This window comes from Condylura cristata, unplaced genomic scaffold (assembly GCF_000260355.1).
Source record: "Condylura cristata isolate star-nosed mole 26May11 unplaced genomic scaffold, ConCri1.0 scaffold00012, whole genome shotgun sequence".
NCBI lineage: Eukaryota > Metazoa > Chordata > Mammalia > Eulipotyphla > Talpidae > Condylura > Condylura cristata.
This window is the reverse complement of record NW_004567113.1, coordinates 37,699,804-37,721,487: the sequence shown is the minus strand read 5'-3', so window position 1 is coordinate 37,721,487 and position 21,684 is coordinate 37,699,804. Positions and strand designations below refer to the sequence as shown.

Genomic DNA, 21,684 nt, shown 5'->3' with positions numbered 1-21,684 from the left:
CGGCGTCAAGCTGCAGGTGGCTGCAGTGGAGAATGACTGTGAGCGGAGGAAACCAAAGGAGAAGGCCAAAGAGAGTGCGGCTTCTCTGGGGGTGGGAGGCCTATGGGCCTCCTCGCCCCCGCCCCCTGCCTTGGCAGCCTGTGGGCTTGCCTCCCATTAAGGCCCGAAAAGCCACTGACGGCTCCGGACTCTCCTTTACCTGTCACCAGAATGGAGAACCTGCCCTGCGCCTGCTTGCACTGCACAACTCAGGTAATTTTAGGGTTACCAGCCTCTTTATTTTTTTTAAGATTATTTATGCATACAAGAACTGAGGGTTGGTCAGAGGTGTGGAGGAGGTGAGGTTTCACCAGAGTGAAGCAGAACAAGCAGACTGACTGAAGTACACTGCTGAGGGGAGCAGTGGGTTAGACAGATGGCTTCATAGCACTGAGACTCAAACCTTTGTGCCATGAGGGAGGCCCCAGCCAGCCTCTGTCTTTCAGTTCAGCCCTCAGGCCAAAGGGGCATGTTTCCCTTCTGTCGCTGCTGCAGACCCTTGTCTTTGAGTGTACAGTGCACTAAGCAGAGGAGACCAGACATGAAACGGCCACAATGTCCTTGAAGAAAAGGATTTCAGGAGTGTTTGGGGTAGGCGTGTAGGGGACAAGTGGGTAATCTCTTCTTTAAAAGGACCAGAAAACTGAAGTGGTTTTTTTCAGGGACCCTTGAAGTTTGTAGAAAATTTGCTTCTTGGAGAAGCCTACCCAAGCCCTAGAGTTAGTCTGTCTAAAGGAAGCCACAGGAATTAATACACTCCGAGTTTGTGCTTGGGGGTGGGATGGCCTTCTAGGCTGTCTGAGGAGGCAGCTTGCTCAGCCCACAAGCATGTTTACAAGGGTTCACACAACTGCATTTCTCTAAACAGGTTTTTCCACTGTTACATCAGGGCACTGAAGTCAATGCATCATCAGGAATAGTCTCAGCTGCCAGTGTTGTGCTATTTGCTTTATGAGTCTTTTTTTTTTTTTTTAAGATTTATGATTACAGAATGGGGGTACAAGCTAGAGGTGTGGGGGGTGAAAGGATTCACCAGAAACAGAGTAGGGAGCAGTGGAGGACTGATTGAAATACACTGCTGAGGGGACAGCAGGTGGGTCAGGAGCGATCTGCCTCGGCATGTGGGTCACCTCCTTGGCCAGGGATGGAACTTTGTGTTGCAGTGGCTGCCAATAGCTTCTTAGTGCTGTGCTTTGACCTGATGTGCCACCAGGGAGGGTCCCTATGTTATGAGTCCTTCTAAGTCATCAACCTTAAGGCTTTGAATGTCAGTCCCAGGCATTGTGCCTGGTCTGTGCAGACTAGATACATGCAGTGAAAACAAATGGCTATTCCCTACCCGCAGATGTTCTGACTTCCACAGATCTGGACCTTACTTATGGCCCAGCCTGTGTTACTGATCTTTCAAGTTTCTCCTGAAAGAATGGAGACTGTGCTATTTCCTAAGAGGACTGGATGTTTTTCAGAACATTTTTTTAAAATTCATGGATAAAAGAGTTGGGCTGTAGGCCAGAGGTGTTGGGGTACAGGATTCGGGGTGGGGGGAGTGGTGATGAGAAGATTCACCAGAGACAGTGGGGAGCAGAACATGTGGACTTGCTGAAATGCACTGCTGAGGGGTGCAGTGGGTGGGTGTGGAGAGGCCTGCCATGCCTCTCCTGTGGGTCAGCTCCTGAGCTGGGGGTAGAAGTTGTGCTGCAGTGGCTGTTTCATAAGTGCTGCTACTTAACCCCTTGTGCCACCATGGAGGGCCCATAGAGGGCCCAGAGTGCTTGTTACTCATTTATTTATTTATTTTGCTAGAGAACAGGGTAATGAATGAGGTGCCTTGAGTTGGCCACCAGAGTTGATGTATTGATGTTATTTGAGAAACATTCCCAAACTGAAGTCCTGATAACCAGCATGGCTCAGGTTCCTTAGAGTTGGGAACCTGTACATGTTTCTGTTGTAATTTTTAATGTTTTATTTTTTAAATATATGCGCACAAGAACTGGGGTGTAGGCCAGAGAGGTATGTGTGTGGGTGGGGTGTGATGAGAGGAGTCACCAGAGACAGCGTGGAGGGCAGAAAGGGTGGGTCTATTGAAATAATACTGCTGAGGGGAGCAGTGGGTGAGACGGGTCTGCTGTGCCATGTGGGTCAGCTCCCTGGCTAGTGATGAACTTGTGACGATAATAGTGCTGAGACTTAAACACCAACCGCCCTCCACTCCCGCTCGGTCTCTGCTGTTGTACTTTGAAAGAAGACACATCACGGGGAAGGTTTTCTCTTATGGGAATTAAAAATGTTAAGTGGTGGACAGGCTGAGGAGCGTGTGATCATGCACACTCATCCCCACGTGTACATTGCTGTCTTGTAGGCAACACTGTCACTGGCTGTTTACTACTATTAGGCTGCAAAGCTTGCAGGCGATGGGAATTCACTGGCTTTCAATGGTTTCGATTGGGTTTATTCATGATAGTGAAGACACAGGTGTTGACAATTTAAGCACCCAGATGCTGAGTGTTAAATCCATTAAGGGTAAATTAGAGCCAGGAATGACAGTTTTTCATCCTGTTTGCCTCTTATTGATTGCAGATACATTATGAATGTTTGCTCTCCAAGAACTAGCTGATAAACTAAATATACATGTCCCAAATTTGTGATAAGTAGATGTATGAGTATGACTAAAGGCTACTCTTGTTTTAAAAATCTTAAAAAGCTTCCCAATAGATACTGCCATCTATGGTCGCCCCTCCATGACTGTGAGCCAGACTCGGGTATGTACCAGGAAGCAAGAAGGTGGCATCTGCTTCCTTACGAGGATACACAGACCCCAGATATAAACAGAAAATATGCGAAGACATTTTATCAGCTTGTGACATACCAGGGGTACATGAATATTCAGGGCTCCACACTATTATATAATGCTGCATTTCTTAGTTTTATTTGAAACAATGCATATTTTTAGCATTTTATCGTAGGATTTTACACTTGTCATTTACACAAATTACAAGATTCTGCTTCAAGTTTAAAAAAAATTTTTTTAAAAATTCAGCCCATGTGCAGCACAAGAATATGCAAAACTACTTTACATTATACACACTTTTTATCAAAGGAGATACAAAATTCTGGCTTGTAGTTTTAGACAAATACAAGAAGCTTCAAACTAGACAAAGGGTTAACAATTAATTCTCAAATATAAGTCTGCACTTTGTGTTGTAGTTCTCTGAGATGTGAGTACCAAATCCTTAGGGAATCTGTTTTCCTTTTACAAAGGAAAACTGACACATTTCCCTTGAGCAAGTCCCTCCCCATCAGCTTTATCCATCACCTACTCTCCCTTCCCTTAGTGCCAGACACTTGCGTCAGGTAACAAAACCAATGGGGGGGGCGAAAGGACCAGATTCTTTACGCAAACTCCTCTCCTGCAAAAATCTAAGCCTTAAACCAAAGCAAATATTTCTGCAACATTATGTTAAAATATGACAATACAGGTGATCTAGTGAGCTGTGAGGCTAATGCTGAAGACGCAAAAGGAAGGTTCCTACCAAGTGTGCTTTTGTCGGTGACAAAGTGGTGGCCTTAAGAATCAAGCTGTCTGATGCTAAGAGAACTTTAAAGTCCATCTAAGTAGATTAGGCCCACTGATTCCTGAGGGACTTTTCTGATGCTTCTGCATAGATTTTTTTTCTTTAGCAAGTTGGAGGCAATATTTTATACTTTCCTTCCGAAGGAATGCAGGAGGCAATAAGAGGGCTTTTTCTACCCTTTTAAAAGATACTGTTTTCTATTAATGGGAGTCACTGTTCCCTATTATCCAATGTATAAATGTGTGTATGTGTGTATTTTAAAGAATTACCCATGTTTCACTCAGAATCATTAACAGTCAACTCTTTATTATCTATGAGAATGTAAGTGACATTTACTACCTACCAGCAAATTTCAATCTTAATTAACTGTTTTTTTTTTTTTTTTTTAAAGATTTACTTATGCATCTAAGAGCTAGGGTATAGGCCAGAAGTGGGGGATGAGGTGGGGTAGAGTGGGATGTTGAGAGGATTCACCAGAGACAGTGGGGAGAACAGGCGAGACAGGAGAGGGCTGCTTGTGCCTGCGGTTAGCTTCATAGTGCTGATGCTTAGCCCCTGTGCCACCATGGCACAATTGTTCTTTTTGACCCAGCGTCCTTGCACTGTTCCATCTCTATAGACTAAAGCCTAACAAGACATAACACAAAACCTCTACATGCTCTGACAGACACTAGGCGTATGTCAGGAAATGGAGTGGGCACATTCTGCTAGGGCTTTAGGAAAGGACCTAAACTGGAGAGTGGAGGCAGGTTACAAGTGAGTGTTGAGGAAGGGCCCCCCCCCCCCGCCCTAGCTCCTGTAGTCTGCCTTTATCACATTTATGATGACCACAAAATTAACAACTCGAGGCAGTCACTATTTTATAGATAATGGAGAGTTGACTGTAATCATGTTCTCTTTATGACTTTAGCCCTTTCACATAAAAAATTCACAACATGATGAAGATTAAAAAAGACTACCATATGACATCTATAAGCATTTATTTTATGCAAAAAACTTAAATATGATTATGTGCACACCAACAGTGTACACACTGCCTATGCTGAACAATGCCAAGAAACAATATATTGTTGCAACAGTTGTCTTCTAAAATAAACAGAAAAACTGAGCCCAGACTGGCAGACAAAAGCAAAACACTTATTTTTCCAATAGCACAATGCTGAAAATTGGTAGCAACCCTAACACCTCCAACTTTCCTCACAAAGCTGCCGAACTCCAACTATTTAAAAAAATTGACTTTTTTTTTTACATCAATAATAAAAATCTGGTGACAAACATTATAAAACCAAATGCTGGACAGTCTTTGCTCCTTTAAAATTCCAAATATTCCAACATAATCACAGGAGTAAAGACCATTTTAAAGTGATATGCTTTATGAAACAATAATATGTACATTTATTGCAAATTATATTAACTAAAATGGAGGGGAAATCAAAATATGAAGTGATATGAAATCAATAATAATTTTAATTATCTTCTCACTCTGATAAAAATCAGAAAGCGACATTTATAAAATTGCCACCACGTCACTTTTCATAGCAGGGAACTGAAATCTGTACATCTCATTTTTGCAGAAAAGTAGGCAGGCAGAAAGAATTATACATAAAAGTTTCCAAAAGGAAAAACAAAGAAATATTTAATCTGATCTCTTTTCTTCTAAAAAATTAATTCAGTAGACTTCTATTTTTTCTTGTGTAACACGGGAATTCCTGGCTCTAAAACTGATGATTTTTTTCAATGTCAGTGTAAGGACATCCTGTTACTTTCTTAAAAATTAAAAACTGCAGCATGGAAATTAATGGTGTATTATGCCTTTCAACTCCAGATATGCAGAACTGGAACCAAGTGTTAAGCAATTTGCTTAATTATTGACTTTTCAGAAGAAAAGTCTGGAAGGGGGGAAGGTAGAACAGAGTTGCTTTTAGCCTCTCTCGAGAGTTTCTGCTGTACATTTCCATCAAAGGACTTGTGGTCACGTGGAAAGGAAGTATAGTTTCTTTCAGTTTTCAAGGCAGAAAGTGTGTAGTCTGAAGTTAACTTCATTTCCTGTTCAGGGACGTTTTGAATCCAAGGTTTTGCAGAAGCTGGAGTCTGCTTCTGTTTGGCCTTCATTTTCTCCCTTTGCAAATGATTTTTCTTTTTACCTTGGAGATAGGAGCAGAAGGAAGCAAGATTAGAAAAGTTGTAAACAGGAAAATTAAACAAACCAGTATTTCATTTCTAGTTATTCTCTAAAATCTTACAGTACTTCCAATTTTTATCTGTGATTTTACTAGGCTTAAGGAATCTTTCCCTAAACTATCTAAAAACATAATACCACTGAAATTTTTATTTTTAATTGTTATGAATTGCCACCCAATCTGCTTACAACATTAAAGCTATTTATATGAAATTGTTTTTATTAATTCTTTCAAAGTGATATTATGGAAGAATTATGAGACACTATAGCAAAATGAATTCATAAGCAGCAAAAGAGGTTCTGACTGCTGATATGGGCAAACATTTATTTTAGCATATTAAAAAAAAAAAAATCCAGGAGGAAAAGTTAGTTTAATACTGTTAAAAAGTTAAGAGAAATCCTCCACTCTTCCTATTTCCCTAGGGAAATTCTGATCACTGGCACTATGAGGGGGTGGGATAATAATGGCCTTTTTCTCTTACTTAACTCCTGTCTAGCAGCTGCAAGAATTTCTTCTACCAGGTCGAGGGGAAGACCCACGCATAGCTTCCCCCTAGACTTGTTCAAGCCTGGGGAAAGGCCTTAGTGGTCACCAGGGCTGTATCATTCCACACGTTATTCAGACATAGCAGTCTTAAGACTGTGTCTCTTCAAGTTCCAAACTTGGAAGAAAGATAAGTAAGTTTACTTATATTCCCCAAACCATCACTGCACATACATTTTATAATGATAAAAGTGCCAAAGAACAAGTCAGGTAATTACGATTCTCACAGACTATTGCTATAACATACAAATTTAATAAGATATCAAAGGATCTGCTACAGGCTGCCTGCTGCACCTTCAGGAAGCTTCCCTTTACTAGATCTGAGTCCTCAGTATCTTCCTGGCTGTGCTCACAGACTTTTAAACGATCCAGATCACTGGAAGAATTTCCTGGACTTGATTCTATGTCCCAAAGTGAATCGCCATCACTTCCGAGCACTTGACTTCTGAAAAATTTCATATTATTTTGATAAAAATTCACTTGTTACTAATAATATTCACATCAATCTAACACATGGTAGTTTAACATATGAAGATACCCATATGGGTTACTTTAAGATATGAACCCACCTAAACTTTATGCTTTAAAAAAAAAAATCCCAAGATTCTTCAATACTCACTAAGCATATTAAAGCAAAACACATTATCTGAAGATGGGAAAATTATAGTTGATTACCCTATAGATAATTTCTTTAATTTACAGTTTCCCCAGAAGACCCAAGTTTATGGATTCTTTCTCCATAGGTGCTTATTGATAATCTTTTTTTGGAAGAATTTGGCCTTAAATATAAGCAAAACATATTCAGAATTAGCAGACCTGTGAAGACGTTTTCTTCGAAAATTTGAAATTGTTTTGCCATTTGGATAAAGCTCAAAATGAGAAGAAAATAAATTATTTTTTGGGAAAGATAATCACCCTGCACCTAAAACCTAGGAAGCCAACATCAACTACCCAGCTGCTCATTGTTTCCTGATATAATATGCAAGCAGCTGTTTTTTAAAAATACATTTAGTTAAATGTACAAATTAAGATACTCAGCATCAACTTCCAAGTTAAGTAAAATCTGCCAGTAAATTTTTGTACATACTTTCCACATTTTAGTGGGATAATGTATTCACCCCGATTTGTGAATAATTTATATATAAAAGTTGTTATCATAGTTAAAATTAATTACTCCTGACCATACGTTGAGAAAAACCTAGTAAATGCCTAAAAGGCATTCTGGAAGGGTTAGTGCTTGCTACACATTTGGGCTCCAGAGGCTGTCAGGTATCAAGAGTTGGAGTTCTACCTAACGTGGCTAAGGTTAAACAAGGTAACAAGTATAAAGCATCTAGACTCAAACTATAGCTCAAAAATGTTTTCTGCTGTTTAAATAAAGTTATCATAAAATATTAATAACGCCATATTCCAGAGGTGGAGTTAGCACAAGGTAAAGCCCAGCTACCTTGAGGAGATCCTATTCTCAGGTCAACAAAAGATTACATGGAGTAAAGATTAGGACAAGATCTGGAGAACTTTTTCAGATGATACTGTGGAGACAGATAAATCAGAGCAGGAACTGACCATAAGTAAGAAATAAGAAATTTAGCAAAGTTAACAGGTATGAAGAATAAGGCAACATAGGGCCTCCCTGGTGGTCTAAGGGTTAAGTCTCAGACCCTGATAGTGATATTGCCTTGACAGTCTGTGTTCAATCCCCAGCCATGGATCTGATCCACATGACCCAATAGACCTAACTACCAAATGGACTGGCATGATCCCCTCAGCAGTGTATTTCAGGAAATCTGCCTGTTTTGCTCCCCACTATGTCTCTGGTGAGTCCTTTCACTGCCCCCAACCCCTATACCTATATTCTTAATTACTGGCTGCTTCATTTATTTTGTTTGCCATTTTCAAGAACATGTGATCCCTTGGTTCTTTGATGTTAAAATACAGGAACTTTTGTTTGCATACTCTCTAAAAGAGGTTAAAAGATAATATAGCTGGTCTGTTTGGTTTAACCTGTTACTTAAAAATAGTTTTTTACTTGTTACAAAATTTAACTTTTGCAAATATATTCTATTTTATGGAAACTACCAAATATATAAACTAGTCATTTAAAAATATATAATTTTAAAGATTTATTATTTACGCATATAGAACTGGGGGTCAGAGGTGCAGGGGTGGTGAGAGGCTTCACTAGAGACAGAGTGGGGAGCAAAACAGGCAGATTGAAAAAGTGCACTGCTGAGGGGAGCAGCGGGTGGGTTAGGAGAGGTCTCTGGTGCCATGTGGGTCACCTCTGGGGCGGGGATCAAACTCATGCTCAAGTGGCTTTAGCTTCTTAGAGCAGTGCTTTAACCAGCTGTGCCACCAGGGAGAGCCCTAAAATTCTTTTTTTTAAAGTTTCTGGTGCCTGTAGAATTGAAGATTTTATCTTAAAGGTAATACTGTATAGCAGTAACAAACCTGGAGTGACACTGATTGATTAAGTCCTGGCCTGACTAGTTGCACAAACAAAGGGAATATAAGCTACATATAGACATGTCTGGGTTTCTTGGTCTCTTTGTAAGCTGGGAGTGAAAGAATCACTTAATTCCATAAAGCTGTCTTAAAAATCTAATGGACAACAAAGGCTTAAAACTGAGTGTAGCCCATAATAACCACGATATTAGTGTTAACTATTTTTTATGTAGTGATTTTTTTATCGTAATAAAATATGCAACATTAAACTGACCACTTTAACCATTTTTAAATACTCAGTTCAGTGGCATTAAGTACATTCACATTGTTGTGCAATTACTGTAACTCAACTCTAGATGATTTTTACTTTCCCAAAATGAAGCTAATTAAGCATTAGTGTCTAGTCCCTCCTTTCCCTGGCTGGGGACTGAACTCGTGCTGCAGTGGCTGCAGATAGCTTCATAGCGCTGTGCTTTAACCTGTTGCGCCACCAGGGAGGGCCTGGCAACCCCGATTCTATGTCCTACTGCTATGAATCTGATTAATCTAGATTCCTCATAGAGTGGAATCATCCAGTATTTGTCGTTTGGGGTCTGAATTATTTCAATGAGCATATCTGTAAGGCTCATTCATATTGTAGTATCAGATTTCATTCTGTTTTATGTGATAATTAAAAAAAAATGTTTAAAATGAAATGAGAAGTACAAGGCACAATCCCGATGCAGCTATAGTGTTTCCAGTTCTATGCAGTCGTTATCATGAGCAATGTAATGTTTCTGGAGTAAATCAGGTTTCCTGACCAGTACAACAGGATTCTAAGCCTATGTCACATGCTAGAATTTAAGGGCAGTTTTGTATATTAAGGTTAGGAGAGAATGGAAAAGACAAAAGCAAGCTTGGGGTGTTTTGGAATGTACATCTATGTTTTGTTTCTGAGGAATTATAGCCAGTGCTCCAGCATACACTTCTGAAGTGTACAAACATTGGCTCTATTTTACGGAATTAACAGTACCAGGTACTCGTGAACATCTAATGTAATCATCTAACTTCACTGACAGTATAAAACTGAGAGTTCAGTGTTTTGGATAACACATTGTCCACTGATCCACTGACTAGCATACTTAGGACTTCTAAGGTGCTTTTTCACCGTTAAGAGACATTTTAAGATGACAATTCTATTTTTAATTAAAACCAGTCTTAGGCACGTAAGGAGCTGAAAGTAGAGCAATGGGTTTTAGAATGCTCTAATTCAGCGAAGAGGTCTGGCTGACAAGTATGCACCTGCATATTCTGATAAGATGACAAAAGGATAGCTAAGGTAGGTCATGTGGGTTAGGTGGCCTGATTGATGGTCAGGACTAGTATGTGGGTGAGGAATGGCGAGAGAAGAAGTGTACAAGTCTTTTAGAAAAACTGGACAATTCCCAAGGCAACTGTTTAGAGTTCTGTGTAATTGAAAAGTGCAGTAAGGGATAAAACACCTAGAATTCAAAACAATAATTATTATAATTACTGCCCATTTGTTCTGTGCAAGGGAACTTAAAAACGTTTTATTTACTGACCCATCTAATTTTTAGAAGAATCCTTTGAGGAAGGTATTATCACACTGTCTTACTGATGAAGAAAAGGAGACAGAGGTTAAATGCATTGTTACAGGTTGGAGATCTAGGTTTGAGAAGAAAAGTAATAAATTTCTCTCTCACACTGGCTTTCTTTACTACCTCTATTAGTTATAAAACTTGTAGTGAGTTAATCAGGTTTGAGTCTGCATCTGCTACAATGAGATGTTGTAAGAGGACCCAGAGACAGATTTCATTAATGGTTAATTAAAGAAATGTACTTACAAACACATTTGCTTCAGCAATACTTTATAGCAATACTGAAGCATAATGGTGGAGATAAACTAAGATGATCAAAGATGGCTTTTTGCTACAAGGAACTCAGAAGTTCTCAATCTAATTTAGGGGTAGATGAGTTAGGAGTAAGTCTGCAAGGAAAAAAAAGGGGGTGTGGCTAAATTTCTACTGTAAGGCACACATGAAAGTAGTTAACTTCTAGATCTTCAGCTGAGACCTCAGTTATGGTGTGCAAAATCTGACATCCTAAGCCTAAGAGTATGATAGCAGTGAATGGCTCTCAGATTGATTCATTGGGGAGAGAGAGTATTAGAGTTAATCGTAACAAGGAGGTAAGAGGAGAATATAGCTGTTCATTCTTAGGACTTCTACCTTCTCCACAGTGGGACCTTTGTGTTCAAAAGTAATCCTTTCTATTAAGTAAACCCCAGGCCATCTTGTGAAGGTTACCATGCAAAAGATGCCATTACTCTTGCTAATAAAGAGAAATATTCAAATACTATATCCTAATTAAGAATTAACCAACACAGAAGAGATCTCTCTTTAGTTGGTGTCTTACATAGGTACGAGCTAAAAGCAAACCACTATAATCTCCTTGAGAAAACCAAGAGTCATTTTCATTCTGAAAGGCTTAGGTGTTTGGTACACATTAGAAATAAAACAGAACGCTTAAATTTTAAGTCTGGAAAACAATGTACATTACCTTTGTAGGTCAATCTGTCTCTCTGCTGGCGCTGCCTTTTTGGCTACATCTTGCAGTTTGGGTGCTTTGGCATTACCTGCTTCCAAGCCGCCAGGGCTCTCCTGACTGACTGCAGCTCTCTTTCTTCCCTTGCTAAGAGGTTTACTTATATCATCGTTTTTGGTTGCATTGCCCTGAGATTCAGACTTGGGTCGACGCCCTCTCCTGGGTTTTGAAGGGGTGGGTGGTCCTGATTCATCTGCCTTCTCATCTGTTTCCTGTTGGATGTTCTCTGTGCCAGCTGCTGTTACTGTTCTTTTCTTTCCTCGGTCACTGCTGATGTTGCCCTGGGTAGCCTGATCAGAATTAATCTCCTAGAAGAGTACAAAACAGCTTAAATACAAACATCTATACTATAAAAAGGATCTTGAAGTATCTTAAAGGAGTTGGGATTCCAGGGCTTCTGGCTAACTGTGTATATGCCACGTCAAGTGTGAACTGAGGACTGGGACGGTGTGCAGCAGGTACCCCTGTGGCTGGCTCACACAATGCACACAAGTGCTTACTAATATCAGTAACGGGCAGTTTACATACAAGAGAGAAACACCTCCCCCCCCCGTGGTGCAGGGGTTAAGTCTCAGCACTATGACGCTGTGGCAGCCACTGCAGCATGAGTCTGACCTCTGGCCAGGGAGATGACCCACATGGCACAGCAGACCTCTCCTGTCTCTCCCACTGCTCTTCTAGGAAGTGTGTTTCAGTCAGTCCACTTGTTCTGTTCCCCAGTCTCTGGTGAATCCTGTCACACCCGCCACCCAGTCTTGTATGCATAACAAAATAAAATAAATCTTAAAAAAAAACCTATCTCAGTTCTATCATACTCATTTCAAATGAAAAGATGCTTTACATTGATGGTATTCCTTAAATTTATCACTTTTCAAAGTCATTTTCATGATTTAATATGCCGTTTTTTTCCTATTGTACATCGAGCCATAATAATCTTTGTAAGTTCTGTGACATAAGTTCTCACACTACTCATGCATTCATTCTTTCTCTTTATCTTAGTCTACTGCAGCAATAATTAACCCATTTTTTTGTGAACATTTTCTTTTTATCTCCTAGATTAGTACATGTTTTATATATAGTCATTTACTATACAATGTTCAAAGTAATAAAATTTCACCTTTAACAGCCATAATGGATTTCGGAGGGAACAGTTTTCAGAATTTCATTGACCTTTAAATTAATTATGTTTAGGAATTACACTTTTACTCGTAATTTTAATCAAAGGGAAATGAACACTACTATCATCCAAAATATTACTTTAAAAAAAAATTATTGCATTGAAGAACTTGGGAATAGGCCAGGTGTGGGGGGCTGAGAGGATCCACCAGAGAGAGAGAGAGAGTGGGAAGCAGAACTGAAATATAGTGCTGAGGGGAGCTGTGGGCGAAACCAGCGAGGTCTGCTGCGCCCTGTGGGTCAGTCAGCCCCTGGTGGCAACTGCCCTCAGGCTGTAGCAGTGATAGCTCTGAGACTTAGCCCTGTGCCACCAGAGAGGTCCTGCATTATCTTTTCAATTAATTAAGTTTTATTTTCTTAAGAAAATATTTTCAAATGACTGGGGGGAAAAATACCACAAATCTTTCATGTTTTAAGGCATTACTTAAATTACCCATTTCCATGAATTTTCACTTTGAGAAAATTAAAAAAATCAGAATTTCTTTAATGCTAATCCTCATTTTAAGAATGTGGATAATGCACAAACGAGCAAGAATACAGTAGTCCAAAAGAGTTAAACTATGAAAACAATTCACAACCAAAGGTGAGATGTGCAGATACTTGGATGTCACAGCGGAAGTGTCAGCAATGTAGAACGCAGCTCCGGAAGCCCTAGTGCAGGGCTCCCTGGCAGCACAGGGCTCACCCAGCGCCAGCCAGCCCTAGTCACTGTGGCAGAGTTGGATCCCCAGTCTGCTCTGCTCCCTCGTCTTCTCTGGTGAATCCTCTCAATGAGCCCTGCACGTCTGGCCTAATTCCGTTCTTGTATACATTTAAACAAAAGCCCAAATACATTTTTTTTTTCCACATTCATTTTAAAAGTTCACCTCTAACTTAAAAAAAGAAAAGAAAGAAAAAGCAGCCCCCTCGCCCCTCCCCGCACAGCGGGTTAAAGTGCAGCACTATGAAGCTGGCCAGAGTCGCTTCAGTACAAGTTCAGTCTCAGCAGGGAGGTGCCCCAGAGAGTGCAGCAGACCTCTCCCATCTCACCTGTTACTCCCCTCAGCAGCGTGCTTCATCAATCTACTTGTTCTCTTTCCACTCTGTCTCAGGTGAATCCTCTCACTGCCCCTGCACCTCTAGACTATATCCCAGTTCGGTATGCATAAATAAATAAATTTTTTTTTTATTTATTTATTTATTCATACAGAACTGGGGTACAGGCCAGAGGCTCAGGGGCGGTGAGAGGCTTCACCAGAGACAGAGTGGGGAACAGAACAGGCAGATGGACGAAGTACACTGCTGAGGGGAGCAGCGGGCGGGCCAGGAGAGGTCTGGCTCGCCATGTGGTCTCCTCCGGGGCAGGAGGCAGGCGGGAATCGAACTCATGCGGAAGTGGCTTCAGATTCTCAGTGCTGCGCTTTAACCCGCTGCGCCACCAGGGAGGGCCAATAAATAAATTTTTAAAAAAGCAATAGATAACAAAATAGAGTGCTGATCCTTGTCAAAAGTAAATGAACTTAAAAGATATCAAAATCTTTCACTTCCTATTTTCAAGGTGTCAGGTGGGAGCGTTTGAGAATGGAGTGTGTGGCAGGATCATTTGAGAGAGCAGCACAGTAAGTGTAGCTAAGCGGCATACATGCTTATGTAATAAGCAGCATCTATTCACCCATGGACTATGGCTTCTTACCCCACTATGCAATTACAACATATGAATTTTTATGGGAGAAATCCACTTGCTAAATTTAAAATTTTACCTTATTTTTTACCGGGTCTATATTTTTTACAGGAGTGACGGAAATAATTCTCACAGGGTTTTCTTCATTTTCACTAACTCCAGTTTCTGCTGCCTCTGAACTCTGTTCCCTGTTGAAGCAAAATAAGTCAATGATTCCTTCAGCACATGAAGAGAAAGATCACACCCTCCCTATACCAATATGAAACAGTGGCTCAGATTGGGTTAGACATCTGGCTAAGTAAGCAATGATAGGAAGATTCTGATTTGTGGTTAGATGACCGATTGTCCTATTTATCATGCTGCTGATTTCATTTAACCTTACTATTGGTAAGACAGAAAAGAGTACCTAAAGCCACTCAAAGGAGTAGTTTTCAAGAAACAAAATAACACAACTATTGTAAACCTATCATTTAGGGCTGGGAAATCTTAAAACAAAAACATAAAATACAATTATAGTTGTCTCCAGTTTGTTATTAATGCTTTTAATGGGAAGAGTGTAACTGGTGTTTAAAACACCATCAGCCGAGTTGTTTCTCATGATTGCATGCATAAGAGTAAAATCTTTTGAAGGCTCACTATTTAGTGTTGCTAAGGGGGGGGGTCATATAGAAATTTATGCAGTAATAATATAACATGGAATAATATTATAAGAGGAAGTGCTATATAACATTATCTTAGCTCATGCTAAACTAATTTGAAATAAAAAAACATACAGATTCAATTTAAAATAACTTTTGTAGTTTTCCTAAGTGTTAACTTTCTTACATCTAGGTGTACAATTTCACCTAAATTAGTCATATTACAAATTCTTCTACTTTTCCCATTTAACTTTCAACACATTTAGAAAGCTGTGTTGTTCCAAAGAATGTAATACATGATTAATTTCCACCACGAATCATACTAAAAATCAGCATGATTATTTGACCCAAAACATTTCCTAAAGTCCATTTTTTGCAATACAATATTTTAGGATTATATTTAAAGATGAACCAAGTAGTGAATACGAGTTAATGAAAACAAATGGTGGAAAATATTGCCTTGAACGATTTCCAGTCGAAGGGTTCAGCTCTGAATTTACATTAATATTGCTTCCAGTCTCAGGACCAGTGCTTCTAACATAGGGTTTCCTTCCTGTTGCTGATAAAGGCTTGTTTACTGCACCTAATACTCCAGTAGGTTTTGGCTGAAATTATACAAACATATGTTATTTTATACCTCACTGAAAGGAACACATATAAATTTAGATACATATGGAAGAGAGATTTATACTAAGCCAAGGAATTGTTACTTTGCAAAGTTAAAATGCTGAATTTGTTAGAAATGATAATTTTGCTTGAATACACTTATAAATCATCATAATCATAACTCTACTTAGTGACAGCTAGGTAGTACTTAATTATTTCTTACTGTTCAATCAAAATAAAGTTGTAAAACAATGAAACATAAAGCAAAATGGCATACAAGTAAGCTATTGAATGTAAATACTAAATGTGGTAAAGTTTATAAAAAAAATTCCTTTTGTTCCTAAGTATCATAACTGTTACAAAATATATATCTTAATGTCCAGCTTACACTTTTCTTTAATATTACACATCTAAAATGACAATACCTTTTTGATTATAACTAATTTGAACTCTATTACTGTTGCCAAAAAACAAACCTCACCAAAACAGCTGTATTCGTAGCAGAATAAATCCAGCGAGATGGCTTTATTGTTAACACTCTATAACAGAAGTGTGTTAAGTCTGAATCTAAGATTCAGAAACTCTAAAATTTAGGAGACAGAAAATTACATGACAAAGACCCCCAGATTTATTTAGTAGATAATACCTTTCCGGTTAACAAGAGGACTCTTGTCTCTTCTGAAATATAACTCTTATCATTACAGAAGTCCTACAAAACCAAAACTTAAGTGAACATACATGTTTTTACTGTCCAAGTAACACATTTGTATTAACTCATATCAATCTGTCAAATAACTAAATAATGAACCATAGTGTAACTCACTTTAAGATTATGTCTTAACAAATACACTAAAATTAGATAATAGAGGCAAATATCCTAAATCATAATAGAGGCAAATATCCTAAATCATATTTTAAATAACACATACTAAAGTTTGAGAACAGTCTCCATTTTATTCTTCACATCATACTACATTATTATAAAATCTATGCCTTAAGGACTCTCAAAGCATCTACAATGGTACTATACATGGATAATTAGTTAATACAATAAAGTTATATGCTGAGAACTCCACATTGGATCTCAGGAAAATTATACTCATTAAAAAGAAATCTGTTACTTCAAGTAAAGATTTTGTTCCTTGGAATCAAACAGACTGCACAAATCAAAGTATTAAATACACCATCAAAATATAATGTTTTTTGACAAAAGTGATTAATTAGTTGATTAACACTAATGGTACTTTCTTGAATACTGTACCTATACAAAACTTAGAGCTCAAATTCTATCCTTTGATATCTCAAATCCAAGAATAAGCACACAAATAAACCATAACAGTGACATACAATAATTTACTATAATCAAGTTTACTAACATTTTAGTAATTTCACCCCCCCGAATTTATTAAATTGGCCCAGTCTGTAAGATTACGTGCCTTGTAAGACAATCTTCCATTCCTTACTAAACTCATAGAGGCACCTTTAATTGTCTAAGTCAAGACAATCCAATAACTTGCCAGTAGGGCTGATGGTAAATGAAATTTAAATTAATTTTGTATGGCAGAAAAATGAAGGGAAGAGAATACCTTTTCAGGTTGTGTAAAAAACTTCATTGGAAGTACTGGATCCTTTGGTGAATCTGCATTGCACAAAGCACTTTTACTATTGATAACACACAGAGCCACATCACATACTGTGTAAAGTTTCTAGGGATAAAAAGAAAAAAGATCCTATGTAATTTTTAGTGGTGCAAGATAACCACAAATACCAATTCTATCTAATGGATAAACTGAAATCAAAATATGTTGTCAATGCCTGAATATAGGCATTTAAACAAAGTACCGTCTAATAAACCAAAAAAACCCTTCACCTTGTTTATTTACTATGAATGCCAAAAAAGCATTAAAAATGAACCAAACTCAATAAAAGGAAACACACAAGAATATCTATGTGCCTCTTAGTCTTACTAAAAGTTCATAAAGCGGGGCAGAATTGTAACTTTTATAAGTTCTGTACAGGTTTAACATCTTTTTCAGAGTATTAAACATTCCTCAGATTATACAATGCAACTGTAATGAGATGAGTAAAAACTGACTTATATTTATAAATGTTGTATAATAGGAAAAAGAAATGGGACAAGAGCTCTACTATTTATTGGCTGACACACATCTTACTTCATTTGTTTTAGATTCATCTGGTGACTGGGCATCCTTTGTTAACTTGATGTTCTCTGCCATCTTCTTCATAAAGGCATGGCTATTGTTTTCATTCTTTGTCATTAAAACTTCCAGCATGAACCACAGGCACCTAAATGGTAAGCATATTTACCTATTAAGAAGACTGAATGTAGGTAGCTTTTACAAAGGGAGTAATACTTCTTTTTGTAAAAAAGATTTATTTATTTATGCATACAGAACTGAGGTATAGGCCAGAGATGCAGGGGCGGCGAGAGGAACCACCAGAGACAGAATGGGGAGCAGAACAGGCAGATTAATGAAGTGCACTGCTGAGGGGAGCAATGGGGGAGACAGAAGAGGTCTGCTGTGCCACATGGGTCAGCTCCCTGGCCTGAGATCGAACTTTGCAGTGTTGTTCTTTAACCCCAATGGGAAATTCTGTTGTCTGAAGGTAATAAAATAAATGCAAAATATTTCATGATTAAAAGAAATACCCTGCTAATAGTATTTATTCAAATATAAAATTACAAAAAAATTTAATTTCATTAAAAATGAAAATGCAGCTTAATATGAGAAGATTTGACAGACTGGTGAGGCACAAAAAGTCATTCTATTAGTATCAATAGAGATTTAAATGAATTGATGAGCCTAAATGCCAGGAAACGATGAGCAGATTGGCATACAGCAGTCTTGGCATGGTCTTTGCTGGTCATGTAGGAGATCTATGTTGTAATTCTGTTAAGATATAACTTTGACCCTGCTAGCGAAACTAATGTGCCTGGAAACCAGTCATTCAAATTATTTTTGCTGTCCTCCACTTCTGTTCACATTCATTTAACATATAAAATGTATTTCATGTTTTAAAGATTTATTTATTTATGCATACAAGATCCTGGGTGTAGGCCACAGGGGGAGGGCAGTGAGAGTATTCACCAAAGACAGAGTGGGGAGGAAAACAGGTGGGTCTACTGAAGTACGCTGAGGGGAGCACCGGCTAGAGGAGAGGTCTGTTGAGCCATGTGGCCTGGCCAGGGATCCAACTTGTGCTGCAGTGCCTGTGTATAGCTTCATAGTGCTGAAACTTAATGCCACATGCAACCAGGAAGGCCCACAAATGTATTTTAAAGGGGGGTACATGAATTTCCAAATAAGGCTGAATATTAGTCACTTGAGGGACTTATTTTGACAAATCTAGGGTAAGGCCTGTTTGTTTTCACTAAGTTCCCAGATGATCTCAAGCAACTCTGAGGTGTATCATCAGGGGAGAAATCATTTAATGATCGTTTGTATAAATGAATTTCCCTATACTTTATGTGAATGTTTATAGGAAACTACTATAAAAAGGAAATAAAGAACAGGCAAAAATACACTGCTAAGGGGAGCAGCGGGTGGGCCAGGGGAGGGCCAGGGGAGGTCTGCTGGGCTATGTGGATCACCTCCCTGGCCAGGGATTGAACTTATGCTGCGAGTGGCTGTGGCTACCTTCTTAGTGCTGTGCTTTAACCCCTTGTGCCAGTTTAAATGATAACTAGTAGTTTCAACTAGTATCTGTTAACTGTGGCAAACAGTGGACTCCAGTTAAATACTAGCTGTCTGCCAAACTTGTAGACACTCAGAGGAGAATAAGGAATAGATGGTCAATCATTAGGAAAGAGGTAATCCAAAATATAATGAGATACCACCTACATCAATGAAGGTATTAAAAAAGAAACAAAATACAACTTTGATGAGGATGTGGAGACACTGGAAACTCCATGCACTGCTAATGGGAATATAAAATGGTGCCATGACTATGGAGAACAGTTTGTCAAGTCTTCATCAAAAAGTTCAATATAAAATTAGAATTTGGCACAGCAATTTTATTTTTAGGTATAAACCCAAAAGATTTGAAAAGAGGAACTCAGAGACTTATATACCAAAATTCCTACCAGTATTATTCACAAAAACCAAAAGGTGAAAATAACCCAAGTGTCAATCAACATATAAATGAATACAATGTGGTAGTCACACACAATAGATTCAGCAATAACAAGAAATTAGATTCCAATGCACACTACAAGGAGGAACCCTGAAAAAGCAGACACAAAGGAGACAAGTACTTTAAGATCCCACTTATGAGTTTCCAGAATAGGCAATTTCAGTGACACAGAGTTGAGTAGTGGTTATCACTATCTGGGGGCCAAGAGAGCTATTACTTAATGGATAAAGATATTGTTTGGGGTAACTACAAGTTTCAGAAACACAGTCGTGATGGCTGCATGAAATTGAGAATGCAATTAATGCCACTGAACTGTAAACTAAAAATGGTAAATTTTATAAGTATTCTACTCCAATAAAACAGTAACACAGAGGGGCCCTCCCTGGTGGTGCAAATGTTAAAACAGCACTATGAAGCTGTCTACAGCCACTGAAGCACCAGTTTAATACCCAGCCAGGGGGGTGACCCACAGGGCCTGGCAGACCTCTCCTGATCCGTCCACTGCTCACCTCAGTATTTACACCATACATCTGCCTCTTCTATTCCCCACTCTGTCTCTGGTGAATACACTCATTCCCCACACCTCTGGCCCGTACCTCAATTCTTATATGCACAAATATATAAATCTTTAAAAAAAAAAAAAGACACAGAAAAGTTAGCAACCTGTACCAAGTTAATAACCACATTTATAAAACACATACTTTAAATCTCTGATTAGTGCAAGAAATCTGATTTTGTATTATCAGAGAATGTTTCATGTATGTGTACATATTTTAAGGCATTACTTTGTTTTTATTTATGCATATAGGAACTGGGGTTTAGGCCAGAGGTGTGGCAGTAAGAGGAGTCACTAGAGACAGAGTGGGGAGTAGAACAGGTAGATTAACCGAAATACACTGGTAAGGGGATAAGTGGTAGAGACAGGAGGTCTCTGCACCATGTGGGTTAGCTCCCTGGCCTGGAGTCGAACTCATGTACAATGACTGGTAACTGCTTAGTAGCGCTGAGACTTTAACCCCTGCGCCACTAGGGAGGCCCTTAAGGCATTTTTTTTGAGGTTAAAAGTAAACTTCAGGGGCCCTCCCTGGTGGCGCAGCGGGTTAAAGCACAGCACTGAGAATCTAAAGCTGCTTCCGCATGAGTTCGATTTCCGCCTGCCCCGGAGGTGACCACATGGTATGGCAGACCTCTCCTGACCCACCCGCTGCTCCCCTCAGCAGTGTACTTCGTCGATCTGCCTGTTCTGCTCCCCACTCTGTCCCTGGTGAATCCTCTCACCCTCCACATCTCTGGCCTGTACCCCAGTTCTGTATGCATGAATAAATAAATCTTTAAAAAGAAAGAAAAAAAAAGTAAACTTCAGTTTTTAAGGAGACAGATCTTCACTGCATGAATTTCTAAATTCAAAATGAAGTAACTGAAGCCCATCTTATTACAAACAGTAAACCTAATGTATTAAAAGTTAAAATAACCACAAACAAACCAGTTTCAAAGATTCAAGACAGCTAACTACAAACAAGTAGGAAATAAACAAAACAAAAAGAACTTTTTAGATGAGAATTTTGGAAGATGAGGCTTACAGTCCATAATAAACACAAAACCATCAAAAGGTTTATATTTCAAGGGGAATAACAGCATTTTTAGATTGCATTAAAAAAAGTAAACTTAATTTTTAGAGTTCTTAATAGTATGACTTACTCTTTAATATCACGAAGTTGATCAACATCTTGTGACCTGGTAAAATCTGGATCATGGGCTAGCAGGTGAATCATATATGGAACTACATACTCAGGCAACAGTGATAGTAATTTCTCTAAAATGGAAACATTATTATATTACAGTATTAATAAACAGCTTTTATAAAATCCTTTTCTAGGTTTATATCTTAATCTTTTCAGTTCCATTTTCCCCCCTCAGTTATCTCTATAATAAAGCAACATGATAGTAACATGATACTGTAATACTTATTTTTCATTTCTGAAGGATATTAAAGTCAAAGGATAATTTAAGATCACATAATGGGTCCCTTACTAGACTGGTGAGGCACAAAAAGTCATTCTATTAGT

At 38.7% G+C, this 21,684-nt stretch overlaps 1 protein-coding gene across 5 annotated transcripts in view; it reads right to left on the bottom strand.

Annotated features, from left to right (window-relative positions):
- Nucleotides 1-4,105: 4,105 nt before the first annotated feature.
- Nucleotides 4,106-21,684, bottom strand: part of PDS5A (PDS5 cohesin associated factor A) — a 92,098-nt gene continuing 74,519 nt past the window's right edge. For 2 of the 5 annotated variants that reach the window (XM_012724212.1, XM_012724211.1), the window contains 8 exons: nucleotides 21,317-21,431; nucleotides 17,638-17,770; nucleotides 17,050-17,169; nucleotides 16,110-16,172; nucleotides 15,317-15,462; nucleotides 14,299-14,407; nucleotides 11,339-11,691; nucleotides 10,485-10,766 (listed from right to left, as the gene is read on the bottom strand). In XM_012724212.1, coding sequence (XP_012579666.1) covers nucleotides 10,730-10,766; nucleotides 11,339-11,691; nucleotides 14,299-14,407; nucleotides 15,317-15,462; nucleotides 16,110-16,172; nucleotides 17,050-17,169; nucleotides 17,638-17,770; nucleotides 21,317-21,431 — 1,076 coding nt within the window. In that variant the 3' untranslated portion in view covers nucleotides 10,485-10,729. Of the gene's footprint in view, nucleotides 5,756-10,481; nucleotides 10,767-11,338; nucleotides 11,692-14,298; nucleotides 14,408-15,316; nucleotides 15,463-16,109; nucleotides 16,173-17,049; nucleotides 17,170-17,637; nucleotides 17,771-21,316; nucleotides 21,432-21,684 lie in introns of those variants that run through there. The other 3 variants (XM_012724210.1, XM_004681337.2, XM_012724213.1) reach the window with 3 other exon arrangements.